We start from the raw sequence: 23,095 nt of genomic DNA, 5'->3' as shown, positions 1-23,095 counted from the left end.
TGCGGATTTGAGTATGTTTTGGACGATTTCTTTCTCCTTGGCGGACTGTGGTACTTGTAATAATGGGGAACTGGAAGCGGATGCGTAGGTGTGGGAGGGGTTGGAAGTGTCCGAGGTGTCCGAGGTGGGGCAAGTGGACGGTAGGACGGAGGGCGCGTGAGGTAGAGGTAGGCATGGGCCGAGAGCTGTGCTCTCTAATTGAGGCGTATCCAGATAACAACATCCCCGATGTCGGCACCCCCGGCGAAATTGATCTATCTTCTGTGACGTTTACGGTACGTTTAGACCACCGTATTGAAATCACCTATCCGTACCGCACTTTGAGGATCCGCCTGGCCTGAACGGACACTCACGTCCGGAATAGTAGTTCTTATTTCATTCCGACAAAATCGGCGGTGTGGGGTAAGTTGTTTCTCTCATCTTTCGATATTGTCCAACTCGTACTAGAGTGTGGTCAGCCGAGTGTACAATATCTACGTTAATTAATTCAGGCGATTCAAATACATGAGCCAAGATTCAAGACTTATTTTCTGTATGTCGTACGGCGTTTTCGGGGGTGCGGGATGGGAAGAGATAGGTGTGGGAGTGTACTCAGTCTGTGTAATAGAACCTTGTAATAACTGATACAGAATTGAACAGTTTCTTCATACTTTGATTGGTACCCTAAATATCTGGGATTCCCCAACATGTTAGAATGATAGGCGCTTCCCACTGGTGGGTTGTTCAGGGGGTATATATCATACTTAAGGAAAAGCTGTCATTTTTTTAGTATACTCAACTCATTAAAATTGTCTTGAGATCACCTGCACAATAGATGTCTGCCCCAATCCGCGTGAGTCGAAGAACCAAACCCCCGAGTGATAGCCTGTGGTTAGAAACTGTAGACCCCCGAGAGAGAGAATACTGGGTGTTAGTACACGAGACTTATGCTCAAAGTGAGTGCTCGGGCATAGCTCGGTGGGTATGTGCCACATATCATTGCCTTCCTGCTCTGTAACGCCTGTCCTGTCAACGGTTATGAGCGAGTGATAGACTGTGACTCAAAACCATGGTGAGTGGGTTTGTCGTACTTCCGAATTTCTTAAGGTGAATAAAGGAATAAGAGAGGGTTCGATGATGAGCTGGTATTGAGGACCATGCAGCGTTGTTGATGTCGTTTGGTAAACAGTGAAATGGATGCAGATACCGCTTTCTATAGGAAATATCTTGAGGATCCTTGCATCATAACAAAGAATGGACTAGCAGGCTAATTAAAACGCCTCCTAATCTATACATTGAGTATGGTACACTGCTGGAAATCGTATAGTGATTCAAGCAATAATAATGTTCTGTCCTTTCACATTCTTTCTTCCCGGAAGAGACCATAGTCACCGTTTTGCTTGGTCAGCTTGCATTAATCAATCAATATAGGTGTTGTCAGCCCTACCCTTGTAAAGTATCTTACTCAACAGCACTTATATATACCCATCCTACCCACTCTCAGTCTCTTCCTCTCCCCACCACCCTCACGCCCAGCAATATCTCTCCCCATCTTAAAACCTCGCCATCCATATTTTAAATCATCTCCATGCACCTCAATCCATCCATAAGACCTTAACCTGATGTATAGGTCTACAATCACTCTTTTCCTCCATCGTCCCGCAGGTGTCGACCAATATTCACCCTCCTCTCCTCCACCACAACCTAAGAGGAGGTGATTCTGTGTTCGAAGCTCATTCGTCACATCAATCTTCTTTGCCGTAAGTGTATTAATTGATGAATCAAATTGAATATGAACATCACTAACTATGAATACAACAAGTAACAGACCTTTAGACCTCAGGATTTGGTCCTGAGGAGGATTCAGTCCCCGAAATATGGTCTGCTGGCCGCTGTGACAATAGTAAGTGTATCATCAACTGTATTAACGGTAAATTATAAGAGGCTAATCACAGATGTATTCGTTAGGATTGACTGATCCCACCGGGGCAAGGTCAATTTCAGCTGCCTTGTTGCACAGGCTTTCAAGTCGATGTGTCGATTCCCAGGCTGAATGTCTGTGGGGAATTTCCCTAAGTCGAGGAACAGTTGAGGCGCTTTGAGGGTGCTATCGGCCGGGCTCCGTTTGACGGGTGGGCCGAGGATACAACCCTCCCTGAGTCATTGACAATCATTCGCAGCCCTCCTAGAGGGCATACGGCAATGGGTTCTTGGTGTTGTATTTGTAGGTTTCGCTTGTTTTGTGGGTTTTCATTTGTTTCGTTCCGTTCTTTCCCTTCTATTCTTTTTACCATTCATGATGGGTGTCGTTTTCGCCATTGTGCTGGTGGTGTTATGTATGTCTCTTATATCGACATCTCCTTTCATAGGCCTTTACTAATTTCTTCATAGAGGTTGACTGCCTTCATTGAGTCATCGAATTCATTCGAAACGGTAACCCTTTAGGTATTTACTCTTCAAGACCCGAACAATCGAGCACGTTGAACTAAGAGACCAAAAGTGAGGGGGATGACAGCAGTGACGTATTGGGTCATCTAAATCATTCGAACATCTTCAGCTAAGTTCGTAAGTTTAATATCACGCAAATTTTCAACACACCAAATATACTAACATTGCACAGATAGTGGTGGAGAGGGATCATTAGTGGGGCCCCCCTACCATGGGTAGGTCGGGCCCCTGCACTGCCTGCCTCACGTCCAACCGGCCTCGCTGTGCATATGGAACCCACACAGCGTATTTGTGTGTGCCCTAGGGGACGTTAATCAGAGAGGAGATATTTTCGGGGTGTCGGCTCTGCCTGTTGCTTGTCAGGCGGACTATTGCTTTCTGCAGGCCTCCGCTCGTAACTGGTGCGCTGAGAAGATTCTCACAATGGTGTGCTTTAACTCTTATCCTACTCTGGTTATATATATGCTAACAAACCATCTAAGAGGTCAACACCATTACCGGTAACTGCGGCCCCTCACGCCTATGCGGCCATGTAGGGAAACACATATATGTGGTAAATTCTAAAGTGAGGATTTCACTTAAGAATACTGCTACTGCAGTCCTTTCTGCTGGACCTGGTGCGGTGCAAAATACCTATGGCGCAACTGCAGATGTGAGGATGATGGGAGAGCCGGATTCATACTCCTTGTAAATAAATAAATCATATATTTTGAACAGAACCTGTTTAGAGGGCTAAAGGGAACTGCCGACCATTAGTACCACCAGGCCAATCCCTATAACTGTAGGGTTCCATGCCATTAATGCATTAATTAATTAAACGAAAAAAGAAAAAAGAAAAAAAAGTCCCATAATGCCAGCTGTGGTCTTACGTCTTGGCACTAGCCTAGAGGGAACACAAATGTCTCAGCTGGCGATAAGGAAAGCATTAGCATGATTCCCCAGACTCCATTAACAAAATTATTTGACTGTTTGGCACACCATTATTCAACCCACATTTATCAACCATAAGGCCCCTCTAAAAAGCACTTCACACCTTTTCTTCTCCGTTAACAACCAACTACCTACTCAATCACGCAACCTGCACACAACCACAACACATTTACGATGGACGACTTTGAAGCTGCTCAGCCACGAACCGATGCCCTCCTCAAGCCGGAAAAATTTGAAAGATTAGCATGGGAGGTTGGCGGATACACCAGCTTCAAAATTTATACAGAAACATGCCGAGCCTCCCCTTTGAATAGACATTACTGTGTAGAAGCACTTTTAACTCTTAACCCCCGTCGCGTTCTGAAGTTTTGCGTATACCATTACCTACACTTCTACGCTTGTAATCACTGCTCGAAAACCGACAACCACTTGAAAATACTGCGAATGTTACCGTGCAAGAGCAACTTAGAACATATCTCTTCATCGTAGAAAGTGGCGGTAGTAACCAAATCGCCTAGAGCATTTTCAACGCAGTAGGAAACTATCAGCAGGTATATTTCAAAATTATCCTACAGCTACTGTTTTTTAACCGGAAAAAGACACCATGAACCGTATTAGATGTAATCATACAGATATAGAGCGACTCGGTACACCTCCCATCGGCAGACAGTGTACCGCTAGGAATACAAGACTATTCAAAGCTGACTACTGGCACAAATTGTGGCTTATTACTATGATCGCAAAGCATATGTGTAAAAAACGTATTGGCGAAGTGCAGTTTCTGTCTTTATTTTATCTATATAGTACTTATATTGGAAGGCTTTGCTCAAGGCGGCAGAGTTTTGCAGTATGCTCTAGGAATGGTGATCGTCTTATTTCAAACGAGAAGTATCCCCTTGTAGATAGTGGTTACGGGCTTAGAAGAGGGTTTTTAACACCCTATCGAGGAGTTCTTTATCGTTTGACAGAGCAAGCAATTGATAGTTGAATATATGATAATTCTATTGAAATCAAAGTACTTCATTTCTAAACTTTGAAGAGCCGAAAACAAAACAAGAACGTTTCAATCTTCGGCATTCTAATTAGGGACCGTGGTTGAAAGAATTTTGGTATACTCCACAAGGGATTTCCGATCCTATCCTCAACCCCGAGTACCCATATGAACTAGGGGTAGGATTCGTATCCGCTCTGACAGCATTGCGTAACCTCAATAGAAAAACTATATGCGGAGAGTATGATGAATGCAGTATTATCGACGATGAAGCGGATATAGAGGACGGAAGTGAAGCGGACAGAAGGGATTTCGACTGGGAAGTAGTATTTCTGGAGGTAGAAGACCGTCGAGTGTTGATATTGAGAGAATTAAGTGCGGATAAAATGCGAAACGATTATAAGATGGCAAGGCGGGACAGAAATACCTATCTCAATCTGCAATCAGGGCTGGAAGTCATTTTCATAGAATTTAATCTCTCGATTGATCCAAGCATCACGGGTTGCACCAGGTTTCATACCGCAAAACATTTGAGCTTTTGCCTCATCTGAGAAAATGCTCATTGCGGCAATCATCCTGTGTGCATCCCAATGATGATAGTGCTTCTGTACGCGTTCGACAGCAGTTTCTCTCTTCGAGTCACCTGGGGGTAGTGCGAGTTCCTCAGGAGCTAGCCTACCAGCATAAAGCAATTCTAACTTTTCATAGTGGCGTAGGGTGTAATATCTGAAGTCCTTAGCACCGCGATATTTCTATACCGATCTATCGATTAGAAAGAGTAAAGAATAGCCAAAACGATTAAAGCCATAAACAATTAGTTTACCTCAATCGTACGATTCTAGATATCATCGGGGGCATTTGGAACTTTCGTCACTTCATCCCAACCGAACTCTCTACCATTTCTAAGCATCATAAAGGTTTTGTACTTTCTCTTCAACCGCATCTTCGTTAGTATAAAACATACAACACGACATGAGTTATAGGCAACCAAAGAGAACAGAAACTGATATGAGTTGCAACTTACAACTTTTATTTTATACTTTATGCGACCAACCGCTAGTGGTATCTTCTCCGAACCACCTGGAGAAACAGAGCAATAGAGCTTATTAACTTCATCCACAGCGGATTTGAAAACCTCTTTCTTAAATCCATTTCCATCACGCTTGCCTTCCCTAGCTCCAGCCACCAATGCTTCTAACATAGCCCGCTTCATAGGAACAGTCCATGTAGTTGGGCTAGCTCTTCTTCCATCTCCATCTGCTGAACTGGTTAGAATATATGGATCTTCAAATATTGAACTGTTCTCACCCTCTGGTCCAAACCGAGACCGACGGGCAGTGGTCCACATTTGATAGCCTGTTGTGGAGCTGAAACCTTACAGGAAGATTAGCGTCGAGGAGAGATAGGCAATGGTTCTAGGATGTCAAAAATTCGAACCTACCGGATCCTAGAGATTGCAAAAAATGGAGCAGGATGGTGTCGCGATGTCAAAATCTGAATTTGAACCTCCTTATAGGTCATCAGCATCGGAGAATAGAGTAGGTAGAGGTAGCGGAAAACTGTAAGAGAAGATACACCAACTTCAAAAGGATCAATTGAGAAGGACACCTTACAGAATAAGACCTCAATTAATCCAGCGAGCTTTCTGAAGCACTGGTGCGAAGTAGCAACAGAGTAGAATCAGAATATTTTACTACAACTAGTGATGTTAGAACTTGTGAAAATCTGACGGGTCGGGAGTAAGTATTATATAATGGTTATTAGGTGATGCAGGTTGGGAGGTGTAGATAAAAGGTGTACTAGGTCCTGGTCACGAACCATAGTTGAACGACATAGGTTGTCTTTTTGAAACGGAGCGTTGAGCGCTTGTTTTGGCTGGGCGGGCCGTAAATGGTACTCCGATGTCGTTGCAGGCAAATATTAATCCTTATTAAAGTTTCCGGCCTTTTAATTCATGCCTGGGTACATCAATAATTATAGACACAACATTATCATTATCGTTACAGCTGGTCGACGCGATGTATTACACTTATCCAAGTGCTCTTACCTAGCTTCAGCGCCGGTCGAGCGCCTCTAGTATACATTCCCCACGCATAAGAGATCGGCGAGTTGGCCAGTGCGTAATGCACTATGACCGTCTCCCCAGACTACATGTAGACACCGGCTGTTTGATCCACAGAGCTATGCCAATATCCTTTTTTTTCACAATCACCCCTGTGATACACCGGAAAAGTAATACACCAGCCTCCATAGCCAGATCAGTAAAATGCATACCATCTACTGCCTTAGCCCGTGGCTATTACGGTGCCCACAGGCGTCTGGCAGTACACCCCCCCCCCCCCCCCCCAAGGCTCGGCGGAAACGCGCCGATGCAACTGGGTGAGAAGGGATAGCTCTGCTTTTATTGCTGTCCCGGTGCGTTCGTGGGACGCGCAGCAGGTGCTTCAATATCTGCCAAATAATACATTACTATATCTTGACATATCGAGGCCAGCCCGCTAAAATATGTACGCTACTGGCTTTATAATTTAACACACGACCTCCGCGATCCGGTACCACTGTTGAGTGGTTAAATCGTGTCATTAGCACGGAATAAATAGATTCTAGATCTCGAATCTCTCCCGAAAACCTCGTCTTAAGTCGAAACCCCCCCATAGTAATGAAATAATACTCGTTCTCACATAGCCTGGCATATGGTAAAGCAGTAATATCAAAATTGGGGTTGCATATCGGTGTTGTTTTCGACATGACCGTTCGGGCTTTGTGAATATTATTATATGTCGTTTCCTACCTCTCTCCACGTTTTCTGTTCTTCTACATGTATCACGGACCAACGCGCTTGAGCTGAGAAAGGCGCTTTTACTATTTCTTGGCTCAAACAAGCCCGCCAATAGAAACCTACATTTTGATGCCTCTTACAGGGGGTCGCGTTAGTGTTGAGCAGGGATCTACTAACCATGCTTACGAAACCCCCTGTCGCCTCAACACTATGTCACGCCACCGGAGGGACAAGGATTAATCCTGGTCAAAATGCTACATCAAGGTAAGGACTATGACTCATCCATAAGCCCTGATGGTCTAGTGGTATGATTCCTGCTTTGGGTTCTCTTAAATGCAGGAGGTCTCCGGTTCAATCCCGGATTAGGGCCCTAACTATCCTCTCATCTGAAGTGTCTGATTTCCTCAGCGTTTCCGGTGGGCGATCTTTTTTTTTCTGGTTTAGGAGTTGTCCGAGACGATACGACGACACTACACACAAGACAGCGAGCACCCGAGAATATTTGTTGCGTTAATTTTTAATATTTTAGAGATGGGCGCATATTTCTGTTTCTAAATTTTCCCATAGGCCTGGGAATGTCCTGAAATAATATAAGATCGCTCAAATGTAAGAAGACAACGTCCAAGGAACGTTTCCGGGGAAGGCGACCAGCAGCGGAGGAGCTCAATTTCTGTCTCATTGAGATAGGCGTACTGACCAGATAATACTTGGATAGTACGTGCTATCCGGATATTATTCATCATGGGGGTGGCTCTATCCACGGTGACCAAAATTACTCTGACCTTGCTGATTAAGGTGGTAATATCGTATCCCTCACAACGGACACCAAATACCCAAATAACACTGATGGACAAATGCCAGCTATTTGGAATTTGAATGGAGTGTTCTGTTCAGATTAGTTCGTAATAGAGGAGGCTATTCGTATGGTATTTACTACCCAGGGACCATCTGCATAGGGCAGCCATCTCGCTCGGAAAGAAAAGCACCAACCTTGAAAGTGCACCAGCCGCTGCTCGGTCATAATCAAAAGCGCCGAAGTCCCGTCAGAAAGAGAGAAATTAACGGACACGTTGCAATCTGGTAAGTATGTTTATGGTCAGGTGGTAGCTGACTTGTTGGAACTTTGGTAGACTTCAAAGACCTTGCTTAATTTAAAGGTAGATGGTTACCGAAGTTATTCATTCCCGGTAACTAAGAATAAATTCATTGAGATGTGGCTCTTCCTTGTTGAACGTTGGCTGCTCATGGGCGGGTTGGCATGTAAAGGGTTTGTGGTCCTGTTCTGTCTTTTTGTCTTTTTGTCTTGCTGTCCTGCTGTCTGTTGTTCCTTAGTTAAATTAACCACAGGTTATTCTCTTTCCTTCTCTGACTTACTTGTAATACGCTGTATATCATTCCCATTCATCACTATCCGATGATATTCCTGTTGAACCTCCAGAATTTTTCGTCTATGATACTCCTGTTGAAATACTCACCACACTAAAAAGATGGCAAACAGCGATTAAGTTGGAACACATCCATTAGAAGAGAACTTGGAATGGATTAAAGATCCTGTGCGCATTGCCTCCCAAGCTCATTTTAATTTATCCGTACAGAACGGACTGTATAGGTTTTCTAATCTCAATGCTCATATAGGAGAGGTGGTCTCAGACCCAAAAAAAGAGATTTTTCATTGATAGCAAAGTTTAATCCCCGGATTCTAATTTCTTTCCATATCCTTGTCAATACAAATTACCCAAGTACAGAAACACTGAGTCTCTATCAGAATCTGGTATCCGAACTTAACCACCGCAGTCTACCCACCAAGTTCAACCTCCTACTGGGTAATTCCCGCCGCCTCATCCTGCGCCTTCTCTTCTCTCACTAGCTCCATCTCCTCTTTGAGAATCTCGCCCTTCAATTCATGATAAAGCCTCATTTGCTGAAACTTGAAGTCTTTGTACAACCTGATCTGCTTATCCTGGAAGATCAAGCCTCGCATTTGCGCCGTAATCGTAACACCGTGATACAGAAATGGGGTCATAGCCGAGGCCCGCGAGGTTCTTATTGATCGTTTCCAGGTGGAGTGTAGCGCCCGTAATAACAGAGGCAATTTGGTCGATTGAATGATCGATGCCATGTGTGTGGTCTGCTACCTTTGCTTTGCGGGTGTCGCGGGTGGAGGCGACGTCGTCGGGGAGGGTGGTGTTGGTGGTCATGGTGGGTGGTTGGAGGTGGACAGAATGTTTCGGTTTGATGGTTGATTTTGTGGAGGAAGAGAAGGGAAGAGAAGGGACGGCGTGATGGGAATTTATAGGGTCTTGGCACGGTGCAATTCCTTTTTAACTGCCCTGGGAGATTGGTTGGTGTATTGGGCTAGGTGTGCTAACAGGTTGTCAGGCATGGATAGCGCACTGCGCATCTCCTACCTCTTATCTCCTAATCGATAACATCTATCTATCTATCTATCTATCTATCTATCTATCTACTGATATATCTATATCCTTCTATCCTCCTATCCTTCTACTAATAGATAAAAGGCCAGGATGAAAAGAAATTTCGCAAATAGCGGGTGATGCCTGGCCCTGCACCTAGGCAACCTACATAGGACGTTAACGGTGTACTAGAATATGCCGGAACAGCCCTTCAATGCCATGATTGTTCTGTTTACGCCACGCGGGGAAGTACTTTCAAAGAAAAAGAGGTTCCGGGTCAGAGTAGCAGGCAAAAGAGCGTAAGGCATTATTTCATTCACCAATTGCTACCTGGTTTGAAATAATATAAGTTGAGATGGGGCATCGACATGAAATGATTACGGTTGGTAACAAACGGGAAACCTCTACTGTTCGCATAATGCTCCTTCTACGAAAACAAAGAAAGCTTTAGTAATTTGCATCTCCACGCCCAGTCCTCCCCGCGGGGGTACTGAGAGGTCAAATACCGCTCCATGTTGTGCACTACTGGCACTTTTGGCACATGCATAGAAGATAGCTAGCTTCGATTCCTTGTAACTTTACCACCGGAGGTGGTGTCAATTAGCTTAATGTGTCAGCGAAGGGAGGGAGACGGAGAGTATCGGGTGCCTCTACCTCAAGGGGATCCATTCTGGTCTTCCTCATACACTGATGTCTCGAGTTGTCTCGATGCCCCTCGAGGTACATGGTCAAAGATGCAGGTATTTCTCGTGTCACCGGCTCCAGCCATTCCCCTCGGAAGATCTCGTGAACACTGATCAAGCTCTTAATTGCTTACATGTAATTAGTATGCCTATTCTTCCTACCAACAAAGCCTTCGGAAGAAGGCCATCACCGTAGTGTTCAAGGACATGCTCGAAAGCAGCTTTTGTGTGATACACGTGACCTGTTCATGGAATGTCACTCGTGAGCGTTTCGAGTGATAGTATATGACTGTTGGCTTTTTTTTTAACCTATGAGTGTTGTAACAAAGGTATTCCTACTAAAGCCGAATGACTTATACATATCCAGTGTTGTCACACACTTCTCCAGTCGCGTCGGGAAAGAATCTTGTTCGTGAAAGGGCCGGTATCAATCCGGCCTCTACATGGTAGTTAAAAAGTGAACCAGAGAGTAATATCACGATTCTCCACAAGACTTCTTTTATCGTTACTTGTTTTGTGGTGTGGGTGGGGAGGGGGGGTAGGGGAGGGCGCTTAATTTAAATAGTACATGACCATGGAGTGTGGAGTTCCTAGAGCTAGACATAGACCCGTCCCCGTAATGACTATGTTTTTTTTACCTTTTTTTTATCCTTTTATTTTCTTTGGGGGGGGGGGGGGTGTGCACAAGGTGGTAACAGGTGAGCGGTCCTAGCTGAAGCTATAGGAATAGAATAAATCCCGCCCTGAAGTTATATATATCGGGGTCTGGACCGTGCTGCTGAACGGTATGTGGACCTAGATGATGAGGGCCGGGGGGTCTTGAGCTAGGGAGCTAGATACGATGGCACTGCACCCCGGATCTTCGTGATAAAGAATGGACGGAGTAGTTTTGAAGCTGTGGGATATATGTTGGTGAATTACTAGCTGTAACCATTTTAATTGCAGTGTGGAGGTGCTTTTTGCGGTCGAAGGTTTACTATCTTATGTAGCTTATAGCTGGCATCCGGGTATGTATCTATTTAGTGGGTTGCGTGGCGAGGTGTTACACAGTGAGCACAAAGTAATACCGGTTGAAAGCGAAATACGCGAGATGGAGGAAGATGCAGCAACCCAGGCTATCTCCTCAGCCTACCTCGAACAAAGCCACGGTGCGTGACCATCTACGGAGACATGTATTATCATTGGAATATGACAGGTATGTGATCAAAACGTGTCCGATACTAGAGTATAAAAGGTGCGGGACCTCGATCCTTCGCTTTTGATCATCATTCGCTCACCACCAATATTGTGGTCTGAATCTAGGGACGTGACGTATTAAGAGATCTATTGCACTTCCGGCTGCACTGGGGGAGACAATGCAGGCAGTATTTTGGCTTTGAACTTTGGCGTGGAAACATTAGGAAGAACATGGTTTTGGTGGTATAGGATTGGGACCTTAAGGTGAACGTAAGCTTTTCTTGTACTGACTATCTACTTTTACTAACTAAAGAGCTACTCAGTCGTTTATAGGATCCCTCACGGTCCATTACATAGGCCTGCATCCTTTTTCAACCTCTTTGACCTTTGTCAGCTCCTTGTCTTCTCTCCATCCTTCTACTATGACCCAGCACTTTCGCTGCATCTTTTCCACACGTGGAATCCTTGGGCGCAATTTCCAGCCGCTTTTCGAATGCTTTTCAAGATGGGTATGACTTTGACTATGCGGATGTTTTGACAAAGCAGGCTGGTTTCTGCGGCGGTAGATCTTGGTATTTTGCATCAAGTGGAAGACTGATCTGGGGCCCCTTAGGATACGGCTCATTTACTTCTTCCGGAAGAGTTTAGCAGAAGAACTTCATAATCTACATCCATATATGAAGGTTCATATCGTGGGGTTATCGATTCAAGGACCAGTGATTCAAGGCTCAGTCTACGACTATGAAAGCTCCTAAGGACTCCCGCCAGAGGATGGCGAAGGGGCAATATGCTGCACGATATGCGCCGGCCACGGTGTAGGGAGTATCCCAAGGTTGGGTGCAAAACCTCCCCTGGGTACCAGTCAGAGTTTGATACATATCCCAGACCTGAGTGCAAAACCTCTCCTGGGCACCACTCACCTCCTATAAAGGACACATAGTCCTACGATTTCTCTCTTTTTATCGTCTCACCTAGATCTTCCCCATAACTGCTAGAATGGTTATCATCGAACCTGCCGCCCGCACCGCCCTCATCGCCAGTGCCTGCGCCTTCGCCATGGATGCGATCAGGGCCGCCAGACCTCTCAACGCCGAGGCCCGCCACGAGCTCACCATGATCAGGTGCTATCTTCTGCGCAACGGCTACGACCTCCAAGCCCGGGCTCCGCACGAAGGCGTCACGATGACGGATGATATGGAGGTCGCTGTGGAAGCCATGGAGCTCTGCAAACTCGTTATTATGCAGACCGACTATTCGATGAAGTTGATGGACGATGCGCGGAACTATATGCTGTGGAAGGAGAGAGAGGACGCCCAGAGGGATGAGGCAGAAGCGAGGGCGAAAGAGGCGGAGGCTGAGGAAGAGGTGACCAGAATGAGGGAGGTGGAAGAGGAGGAGGATGTGGATGGACAGGGTGTTGACCTGGAGGATCAGGATTAAGTTAGTGTGCAGCAGTTAAAGAGACTCTTCTGCAACCTTTGTCACAATTATCATGTCCTTCATCTTTCTTTAGCAACTGATGCAAGAATCACAACCTAAATATCTTGCTATTTAAACTTTGCTCTCGCTGTAGCGTCTTTAAATTCTTGACCTTATTTGAGATTATTTTGTGTCGTTCAAGTTCGTTATCCACACCTTCAACACAATCAATAAAGGAGCCGGACGTTTAATGTAACACCTTGAATCTAAAGTCTAACATCAACGTAATACATACTAAAATCCCCTAGCGCTGATAGGAGCTTTAACTGTCCAAGAAGCAAGCCAAGCCGCTGGTACCGGCATCAGGTTTAAGGGGAAATATACCCAGGCCGGATGGAAAAGCTAAGATGGGAACCACTTACTCCAGGTCTTTATAAGCCCGACTCAACGCCCCTTAGCCCCTACTCTCCACATCCCCAAATGCAATTGCCAAACAACAGAACTATTCTCTCGTAACCTTTATATACAATGTCTCAACAAGCCTCCCACCCCCCACCCGCAACCATAACACCAACAACCCAAGACCTCCTCGCCGAGCGTCTCTCAGCCATGCGCACCGCCTTCATTCAAGAAAGGGTCGCCATCATGACGCGCACAATCACGCGCTTCCAGCGCCTGCACGCCGAAGTCTGCTTCGACATCACGATGGTGCGGCACAGCCTTGTACGCGCCGGATACGACCTTCAGGCACGTGCGCCGCGTGCGGAGGTGGATATGACGGCGAACATGAGGGGCGAGGGGGCGAGGCTCCAGGTGTGCCTGAGTGTTATATTGGATTGTAGGACCATGATGGCCGGGGTGAATTTTCAGAGGGGGGAGTTGCTGTGGAGGGAGAGGGAGGATGTGGTGAATGAGGGGTGGAGAAGGATATGAGGAGGATCAGGAGGGAGGCGGCGGAGGCGGAGGAGGCCTGGAAGAAGCAACGTGAAAAGGAGGCGGTTGCCGGTATGGAGGGGGAGGGGAAGGTGGGGGAGGGACAGATTTGAGGGGGGAATTGGGTGTAAAAAATACATAGCTTTACTAAGTCATACCTAACGCGCAAGAGTGGTTAGAAAATAAATATCTTGCTTTTTGAATTTCTATTTTTCTCTTATTATCTCTCCCTGTAGTGTCTTCAAAAGTTAATTGTGAAGGATAAAAAATGACTGCCCTCTCACAGCAGTGTTTCCAACGGTTGTGACCGGTTCTTACTTTCAGCAGAACTGAACTGAACTGAATACAAATGGGCGACAACTGAACCGACCGAATTAATAAGAACCGGTTTATATTGCAGAACGGTTCTGAAATCTTGGCACTAGTCTGGCAGGAACTCTATACTAAAAGTGTTCTGGGTTAGGGTTGGTCTTGATAAGGTGTTCGTGCTTTGTACTAGGGGTGTGCCAAATCGCGACCACGAGTTGTACTTTGTATTATGGGTATTAAGTGTTCAAGAATTGTATGTAGAATGCCTTGAATGGGGGCCTTCGGCCCCCTCCACCTCCCCTTCTTCAATTATGGGGACCTTCGGTCCCGCTCATGATCAGTCGTGCGCTCAGTATTTTGATGTGTCGTGCTTACTAAACTACCCTTTAGCTGTTGACCAATCAGGCTGCAAGGAGTTCAGAAAAAAACCGTTAATCCAGTACATAATAGAAGATGAGGAGCTCCACCTGCATGGAAAACCGGTTTACCCAAGTCAGAAACTGAACTGAACCAAATGGTGAATAGGCAAAACTGAACTCAACTGTTTTGTTAAACGGTTCTAGAAAACCGGTTTGAACTGGTAAACTGAAGCACCGTTGGAAACACTGTCTCGCAGACGTGATCATATTCTTACTAGGAGGAACTCCCGTTTACGCTCGCACTCGTAGCTTCAACGCCTCACATGTACATGCTTCCCATGCCCAGAACCAGCGTTCTGGTGCTTGGGGACTTGAGGGGGGGAGGGGGGAGTTCGTTTGGGACTCCATGCGATGGTTGAGTTAGTCGTATGCGTGAAGGTTTAATTTAGTGTGGCTCATCAGGATGCCCCTTGCCGGTAAAAATAGGTGATGCCTGAGGTGCTCCAGCTTTGAGCCTAGTTCATAGTTGTGTGATTAGATGAAAGAAGCAACGAGAGAAGAAGAGACAGGCTGCTTTTATAACTAAACGCCGTGATAACAACGTATCATCAAAACTACCTTGACAAAGTACTGATAACAGATATCGAAGACCGCAGAAACCACACTATGCCACTACTACATTGTTGTCGAAAGCTTGTGCAGCTCGAGGTGAGTGAGAGGAGTTGGGTTGCCTCGATCATGTTACTCGCCTCCTTGAACCCCCTTGGCTGGGACTTCCACGGGGCGTCGAGTGTCAATGCGTCGTTGGGTTTAGATTTCATCACTTGAAGGGCTTGGAGATTCATGTGACTAGTACCGGGTGGACCAGACATTGGTGGCCATGGTGTCTGATCTAAAACTGTTGTTTGGTAAACATGTTTACTTCCATGAGAGTATTCTTTGAAATGCAGATATAATATCTTTTTAATCATTCATATAATGAGTAGAGATTAAGGTATTAAAAAGAACGACTCTTACAACCGTGAGATATCTACAAGAGAGGCTTTGCAGACAGCGATCATGTCTTCTCCCTATTACAACAACCTCCTCCATCACACCCCACCAACCCCCTCCTACACCCCACCATCACCCCCCCTCACCAATCTCTCCCACTCCGCTCTCCACACACCCATCTGCCCCCGCACCCACACCAAACACCTCTCCGCGTCCTCCCTCTTAAAAAACACCTCCCCACCCCTTACCATCCCCTCCTCCACCTCCCCCCATAAATCCCCTCATACCTCACCTCCACCGGCGCCCCCGGCCACCGGCACCCAAGCACCCCCACAATCCCGTTCAACATCCTCACCTCCCTCTCTCCCTCCTCAATCAACTTCTGCAGCCGCTGTATCTCCGCCTCTCTCGCAGCGAGTAGCGCCGCCCGCTGCGAGCGCAGCTGGTACAGCTCCAGCCAGTTGTATGCGAGGTCTGACTCTGCCTCGCGGCACGCGGTGAGGAGGGAGTGGGTGGCCATGAGGCCGTCGTCGTAGGAGGTGGCGGTGTAGTGGGGGGTGGGGGTTGTCATGGTGTCTTGCAGCTTGTGGAGGAGGGCGTCTTTTTGCGCGGTGAGGGTGTGGAGGTGGGTGGTTAGACCAGTGCGCGAGTGACGTGCGAGGGTGAGGGAGGCGGCGTTGGTGGAGAGGAGGGCGGTGAAGCGGGTGGAGGTGGTGGGTGGGGGGGTTAGCGCGCAGGTCTCGGGGTCGTCGGTTGTTTCGGGTGAACTGGCAGCGGAGGGGTTGGGGTTGGGGGTATGGGTATGGGGATAGTTGGTAGCGGCCGGGGTGGTGGGGTCTCCGGGGGCTGTAGAGCCTGTTGGAGAGATTATGGACTGTTCGAGAAACATTAGAAGGTTGGTGTTTCTCCGGGTGTCGTTGGTGGGCTGTGTATGGACTAGCTGAGCCAGGCTTCCAGGTAAAGGCAATGACATCCGATATCTTTGTAGTATGTTAAAGCGTTGATGTTGTTCTTTTGATTTTTTTTGGTTGTGTAGACTGTGTAGCTTGATCGATAGTGAAGAAGATTTTGAGATGAGCTATTGGACCCAGATGTAGCGGGGAGCAGGTGCTGAAACAAATGGCAAATTACCATCCACACCTGACCCTGGGCTGCCATATGAAAACGTGTTCCACCGCCGAATGTCAAAAATCTAGTCAGTTGACATCCGGCGTGGCCTTTCTTCGAGCAAGTAACGAGCACGTTGATCGAGGTTATTTCTCTCAATCCACAACCACACAAGGAGACAAAGCCATCTGCAATGTGTTCCATCAACGCCAGTCAAGATCACCACTATCCAGAGCAGCTCCCGCTAGCCAGTGCCCTAGCATAACACGAACAATAGGTTCGTACCCATCCCCCAGAGCTTAGTAGCAAAGCTAATATGATCCGTCGGCTGGAAGCATGAAAGCAGACTGGTTGGGGACGAGCCTAGACAAACAACTACCACGCTGTCCTTAGGCCACTTCCGCTGTTGCCATCGCTTTTCCGCTCAACCAATACGTATTTTCTGGATGGAAGTACCCCACCTACCCCCCCCCCAAATGTAGATTTACCACATACGAATCAGCTCAAATATAATAGCAACGAACCTCACTTTTCCGACCTTTCCCCGTTCCCTTGGATACCTGCAGCAGTGCTGTCGGCACGAGTGCAAATGCTTGCGGACCCCTCTCTCCCCACTCCCGGCTGGAGAGCCAACCCCCCACAGCCGACGAGGATTGTGCCAGTGTATGGGTGCTAGGCCGCTGCTATTACACTGCCGTGCGGTATGTCTCTCAATCTGCAGCGGAATTCGGAGTTCAGTTGGTGAAGGTATGTTTGTATGATGTGCAGTGGTAGGGCGTGAGGTAGGGGGTATAGCACTTTATTATTCGAGGCAGGGAGAGATATAACTGACCATTCTCCAGATGCATTTTGTTTGTCAAGGTTCGGCTATACAAGTCAGTTGATGGGCATCACAGTTGCCATGTCTAGCCGGGCCTTCTAGGTTCCTATTGGCGTGATTGCCAAAATCTGTACCAACGCCTTTTAACCTCTGGGAATCGTACCCGTTCTACTACCCTACCGGGTTGAAAACATTGCCCAGGATAGGCGTAGTCGGTAGATCAGAACACCTCCTTGTGTGTTATGGGGACAGATCGATGGGATGAAACCTAGCTCGGGAGTGCCCATTATTAGATTACCCACTCCGCTAATACTAACATGGGGTCACAGGGAACTGGGTATAATATTTAAATACGTATCGCATACTTCCATGAGGCTATCTTCCATAAATACTGTATTTAAGTGGGATCCTTGAGGACAAGGAGCGTACATCTGATCAATAGGTGGAGACAACAGCTAGAGCAATATTTGCTACAGGAAAGAAAGAAATGAGTTACAAAAAAAGGAGGTTTTGAACTTGATAATAAAACCTAATGTGACTGACATACGCGGGGAAGTTACATCAGCCAAGTAAAGCAAAGAGTATTCGAAGAGAAAAATCAAGGAAGAAAACTAAAATTACAATACAGGCTCTCCATCTTTGAAATTAAAGATGATTCCGGTTAACGGTGAATACTCAACTGAGTCTGCTTTATGAAACTTTTGGGTTTGTGTTGCAACAAACTCACCGTATAACACGTCTTGGTCTTCTTCACTCATAGGCTGATAGATTGCCTGGCTGAGCAGTATTGCCTTCCTATTCTCATGAAGCCTCTGTTCAAATTCTGGCTTCTGAATGTTAAACTTGGCGGCTATGACGTCCTGAATCCCCTTTCTGAGGGGCAGCAATGCCTCTCGCGCTTCATAATATCTTCTATAAATATGCAGACTATTCCTCTCCAGAATTGGATTGTCTTCGTTGCTAATGTAATGATTGCACGCAGTCTTACCGGTCCAGGGGAAGAAACCCTCGGGCAATAATGTCTGCGAGTCACAGTCTAGAAGTGCGATGGTATGGAGTATATTTGAGCTCTTTAATAGAGCTGCAAGTGGGGACAGCTCTTCGATTGTGTAGTCGCTCAGAGGCTGGGCACTCTGCTTGAAGAGGCACATCCAATTTTGGAGACCCCCGCTATATCCGTCGAGGTTCTGGGTGATGACTGCAATGATTGCGCCAAACTCAGTGACAGTACTAGGGGTTTTGGCCATGATTGTATAAAAAGGGTTTACGGATGAGGTTGTGGAACAATGATCGAAGGTACGTGACCGGTTACGATTGTGTATCTGCAGAAGCGTGGTTTGGATATTGAGGAGGAATAACGCTGACACTGGGTTATATATAGGCAGTCTCCTGCAGGTACCACCCGCGGCTAAACGGGCATGCATAGTAGGAAGATTCTCCATCTAGAACACTACCCGGAGAGCAACGTCGTATTTCTATATCATTTTCTCCAGACTGCATATTCGGGGCTATGTGGTACAGTATTAGAATACGGGAATAGGCATATGTTGTCTTACATTCTCCTATGTCCCACCTTCATATTCTACACCGTTAGGTTTCACACGCAGTAAAATATACAATAAGGTTTACTTTTTCGCACTAGATGCACAGGCCGTATAGTATTCACGGAATCGAGCGGAAGAAACAACCAAACGTGGATGCGGATGTATTCAGTACCAGCAAGGAATCGCACCTACCGCATCTCTGGAACCCCAATCAATACTTTCGGGTGAGTAGTGCTACTGCCTAAGAAACCTTAGCGCGATGTGGTATTTCTGTCTGGATATGTTCGGGTTACAATTGAATAGTGGCTCGTTTCACTGCCAACATCTATGAGCCTTACAATATACGGCTCAACCATACAGACCTCGAGTCGTGAGAGTATTTAGGGTTAATCAAAAGAGCGGCTTCAGCTGGTCTCGACCCTCGCTGAGATGAACACCTCCTACAAAGGAACTATTTATGCAGTAGCTATCCTAGCCCGCTAGTCCAATGCGGGCTCGCGATTGGGCGTCGAAACATTCTTCGGGGGTGGGATACAAGACTTATGTCCCTCCTCAGGTGGTGTTCCTTGGCTGCAGTTGGTTGTACTGGATTTGTACGACTAGAAAGGTACACAATATTATACAACTGTGAGGTGGATTTATAAGTTTTTTGAACGCTATATAGATTTTCTTTTGAATTTGCAGTTAACGGTTTGGGATTCCGGATGGGATGGTTCAATAAGGGTATTATAGGATCGCTGCCGACCGGATAAAAAAAATAGATTTATTATAATTGGGCCGGATACGCTAACCAACTTGATTCTTGTGGAACTAGAACGTCACACCATAATATAGGAAGCAGTCGGTTGGTATAGGTACAGAGAGCACTGTGCTTCACGACTGTGAAACCACCGAACACAGGAATCCATAATAGTGGTACCGGAGGTGGGCATTGGAATCACGTATTATGCTAATGAAGACTGAACAGACACCACGAGTTCGGATACTGGCCATGGAATGCCTGGCCGGAGTCATATTTCATAACCAAAATAACCCGAGTGATACCCCATGACTGCCACCTTTCCAGGCGCTGCGTTCCACCTCTTAAACGTAGTGAGCGCGGTCTTGGTACAGGAGATAAATTGGTCGCTAGAAAAAGAGTGCAGTACTGGGATCGGAGGTAATTATACCGCGCATACGTCTTCAGGGCATTTATCGAGCACAAAATAGAGCACTGGACTCCCGAGGCACGTGACGATGATATACGAGTGATAATCCATGATTACAGTACGATGCCAGTCGTGAGCGTCAGGCGCGGCGTCGCAACGCCCCCCGAACCATAACGGGTACCAGCACAGCAACCACAATTGATCCTTTGGAGAGCTGAATTTGTGTATAGTTGTTAAATAGTAGATAAATAATAATAATTTGACATTTAATATCTTGTGTACCAACCCGCCGTGAAAAGGTTGTGGAAATCTGGTTGCGCCTGACGCTCACGACTGGCATCGTACTGTACAAATCCGGCACAAGGTCTTTAGGAATTGGTTGAGTGGTGAATACATGTATGTTATAGTATCTATCTCAGTCACAGATAGGGTTTGTGTAAGGAGTACCAACCGGGTGTCGGACCTATATATCGATCGACCTACCTACGACCTTTCTTGGTCATGTACACCCGGGAGCGGAGGTGTAGCTTCGAAAGTCTTGCCCAGAAGAGAGTGTATTCAAGTAGAATGAGGGCAAAAGTAGTATTTCAAATACTTCATATGACGAAGGGGAGGCTTGTGGGTTTTGTCGGGCTGGCCGGTGGTGGGCCTTTACAGCAGTGGTATGGATATCTGCGGGTCTAAAAGCCTGTTCTGATCCGTTGACTAAGACATTGATTTGGTTAAGTGCGCGCACGATTCCCCAAGATTGATGGATAGGTCGATCCTTTCAAAAGTCCCATGTTATGATGAATAGCGCGCTCCATTAAACAAGCTCGCGTAATAGTTCTATTCCAGTCATCAAGTACGCAAAGAGAAACCTGACATAATTGCACCCTCTCGAAGGGAACACAACCTGTTAAAAATAGCTCCACAAATCGCATCCCTCCAATAGCCACCGTGTGGTTGGAATTATAATAGGTTTTGCTGTACTCTGTTTGAACTTCGATGGATTGCACGCGAAAAGCTCTATGGGGTTGGAACACCTGCGGCCTGACATAAAACAAATCCGTAGAATTCTCGTACCATACTCATCAACCTCATTACAAGATCAAACTTATCTTATTAAGCATCGGCTTTTGAGTATCGAATTTTCTCAAGTCCTGAGCACATTAATTGTTGGGGGGAAATTGTGGAAAATTTGCGCCGGAAGCTTCCTCTTGATCATTGGATCAAAAGTCCCTCAGGGCGCCCATTTGGCCAAGGGGTCGCCCCGTCCATCATCTTGCTCGATAGGGCGCTCATTTGGCCAAATGAGCGTCTTGGTTAACGTATCAGAACAAGCCTTTTCCATTCCATTTGAAATGCACACTATTGTGACAGAGCTAGACTTGAGACGCGATGCCTTTATATCAACGAGTGTAAATGTTCTGTGTGCGAAGTTTTTGGAATAACACAGTTCGGCATCTTTTACATAAATGACTTTCGGTATATTTCGGGGATAATACTACCTAGCTCGTGGGCTGGACTCGGTCAGAGGAAATCTCCTTAGGTGCTCCGCTCATTTCCTTCGCCCTCACGCGGCCAGCTGTTGCCCCGATGGCGGCTTCCTTTGTTGCATACGTACCCGTGACCGCGTATACTGATGGTCTCCCACACCGAATCGTATATGTATGCCTGGTGACTACTCACCACGATTCTCTTCTATCAGTCTCCTATTCGTCGAAGCACCACCAAAGCTCGTCCTTCCCCTTCTCCCTCTTCTCTCCCACCCTCCTCCCCCGATCAAAATCTCAAAGGTCTAAGAAGACCACCCCATCACCCCGAACCATGAGCACCCCTACCCCCCCGACTACTTCGGGCACCGCGCCCACTCCAATATTAATAGCGTCCTCTCTAGCGTCCTCTCCAATACCAATACCATCCTCTCCACCAATCCAACCACCATCAGTACCCCCACCGGACACCGCACCCACCCCAATATTACTACCATCCTCACCACCACTGCCATTACCCCTCCCATCCACCGGACCACCCACCTCCTCCCCACCAGCAATGTTAGCCCCCACCCCACAGCCCCTCCCCCCACGCCCATCTTTTCTCCTACCCGTCTCATCGCCACCCACGTCTTCTCTACCGCCCCTAACGTCTTCGCCACCGACATGCTCCCCCGCGCAGCCGTCGTCGCAGGAGAATCTGTCGTCGCTTCCGCCGCCGTTTTCGTCAAGCTCGTCGAGGTCGTCTTCGGCACCTCCACTGTCTCCGCCGCTGGCACTGCTGCGCCCGGCGAAGAGGAAGAGGCGGGTGTCGGTGACGGGGTGTGAGACGCGGAAGAAGGCGGCGAGGTAGTGGTGGGGTGCAGGGTTGGGATTTTGTGTTTACTCTAGCGGGGGGGGGGGTCTGTATCTGGGGTTGGTGTTTTTGGTGATGCTTCTATTCTGGGTGTGGGGGTGAGGGCGTGAGTGTATGGCTTGCTGGATAAATGAGGCAGGGTGTTGAGGGTCGGAATATACATGGAGATGAGCTTTATGGAGATGTTTGATAAGGCAAGGCCGTGATGTGCTGCTCAGCGGAAAGGTGGGGGCGAGGGAAAGTTATGAGATCGGTGGATTTCGGCGAGGTTAGTGTGCCGAGATCATGCTGATTTAGTTCTTTTCAATACAAGTCTGAGAGTTTTATCTTGATATTGTTTCTTCCGTATGAGTCTTTAAACATGGAAAACCATCCACAGAGTTTTCCCCTCTCTGGCCACTCTTTATTTTCTTTTTTCCATGTTTTTTGTTTGCGCAACAACGAGAAGCTGAGTTTGCTCTAGCAAGTACTGTAACTATATAGAGAGCACGGCTTATAAAACTACCGTTTATCAAGTCATATTCTCACAGAGCGTTCGTGTTTCATACAGAAAATAACATTGAGTCTTAGCAAAGGAACACGTAGTACCCCATGTATCCTTTTAGCTCAGCTCGGACAGAGCAGCTCCTTTCCCAGGCTCCCAGCGGCCCTCATTATTGGTGTATGTGAGCGCTATGCGTTGCCTCAAGTGATACAAAACCAGTATACAGCTTGTTAATTTAACATATCGCT

The 23,095-nt window shown here is 46.8% G+C and overlaps 7 protein-coding genes across 7 annotated transcripts; 3 read left to right on the top strand and 4 right to left on the bottom strand.

Moving 5' to 3' along the window:
- Positions 1-4,791: 4,791 nt before the first annotated feature.
- LAJ45_03713 (uncharacterized protein) lies at positions 4,792-5,696 on the bottom strand (the record flags this gene model as incomplete). Its single annotated transcript, XM_046113297.1, has 2 exons — positions 4,792-5,100; positions 5,373-5,696. The coding sequence occupies 2 exons, from the start codon at positions 5,694-5,696 to the stop codon at positions 4,792-4,794; spliced, it is 633 nt and encodes a 210-aa protein (XP_045973590.1).
- A 3,247-nt stretch (positions 5,697-8,943) lies between these two features.
- Positions 8,944-9,325, bottom strand: LAJ45_03712 (uncharacterized protein; the record flags this gene model as incomplete). Its single annotated transcript, XM_046113296.1, has 2 exons — positions 8,944-9,087; positions 9,137-9,325. The coding sequence occupies 2 exons, from the start codon at positions 9,323-9,325 to the stop codon at positions 8,944-8,946; spliced, it is 333 nt and encodes a 110-aa protein (XP_045973589.1).
- A 3,071-nt stretch (positions 9,326-12,396) lies between these two features.
- On the top strand, positions 12,397-12,840 carry LAJ45_03711 (uncharacterized protein; the record flags this gene model as incomplete). Its single annotated transcript, XM_046113295.1, has 1 exon — positions 12,397-12,840. The coding sequence occupies one exon, from the start codon at positions 12,397-12,399 to the stop codon at positions 12,838-12,840; it is 444 nt and encodes a 147-aa protein (XP_045973588.1).
- Positions 12,841-13,347: 507 nt separating this feature from the next.
- Positions 13,348-13,752, top strand: LAJ45_03710 (uncharacterized protein; the record flags this gene model as incomplete). The annotated part of the gene is made up of 1 exon (XM_046113294.1): positions 13,348-13,752. The coding sequence occupies one exon, from the start codon at positions 13,348-13,350 to the stop codon at positions 13,750-13,752; it is 405 nt and encodes a 134-aa protein (XP_045973587.1).
- Positions 13,753-15,657: 1,905 nt separating this feature from the next.
- On the bottom strand, positions 15,658-16,302 carry LAJ45_03709 (uncharacterized protein; the record flags this gene model as incomplete). The annotated part of the gene is made up of 1 exon (XM_046113293.1): positions 15,658-16,302. One exon carries the CDS (start codon positions 16,300-16,302, stop codon positions 15,658-15,660), a length of 645 nt encoding a protein of 214 aa, XP_045973586.1.
- A 1,655-nt stretch (positions 16,303-17,957) lies between these two features.
- On the bottom strand, positions 17,958-18,587 carry LAJ45_03708 (uncharacterized protein; the record flags this gene model as incomplete). Its single annotated transcript, XM_046113292.1, has 1 exon — positions 17,958-18,587. The coding sequence occupies one exon, from the start codon at positions 18,585-18,587 to the stop codon at positions 17,958-17,960; it is 630 nt and encodes a 209-aa protein (XP_045973585.1).
- Positions 18,588-21,610: 3,023 nt separating this feature from the next.
- On the top strand, positions 21,611-22,335 carry LAJ45_03707 (uncharacterized protein; the record flags this gene model as incomplete). The annotated part of the gene is made up of 2 exons (XM_046113291.1): positions 21,611-21,659; positions 21,818-22,335. The coding sequence occupies 2 exons, from the start codon at positions 21,611-21,613 to the stop codon at positions 22,333-22,335; spliced, it is 567 nt and encodes a 188-aa protein (XP_045973584.1).
- Positions 22,336-23,095: the final 760 nt, after the last annotated feature.

The sequence above is a fragment of the Morchella importuna genome, assembly GCF_003444635.1.
Source record: "Morchella importuna strain M04M26 chromosome Unknown Morimp01GS008, whole genome shotgun sequence".
NCBI classification, from domain to species: domain Eukaryota; kingdom Fungi; phylum Ascomycota; class Pezizomycetes; order Pezizales; family Morchellaceae; genus Morchella; species Morchella importuna.
This window is presented reverse-complemented; position numbering and strand designations above follow the sequence as displayed.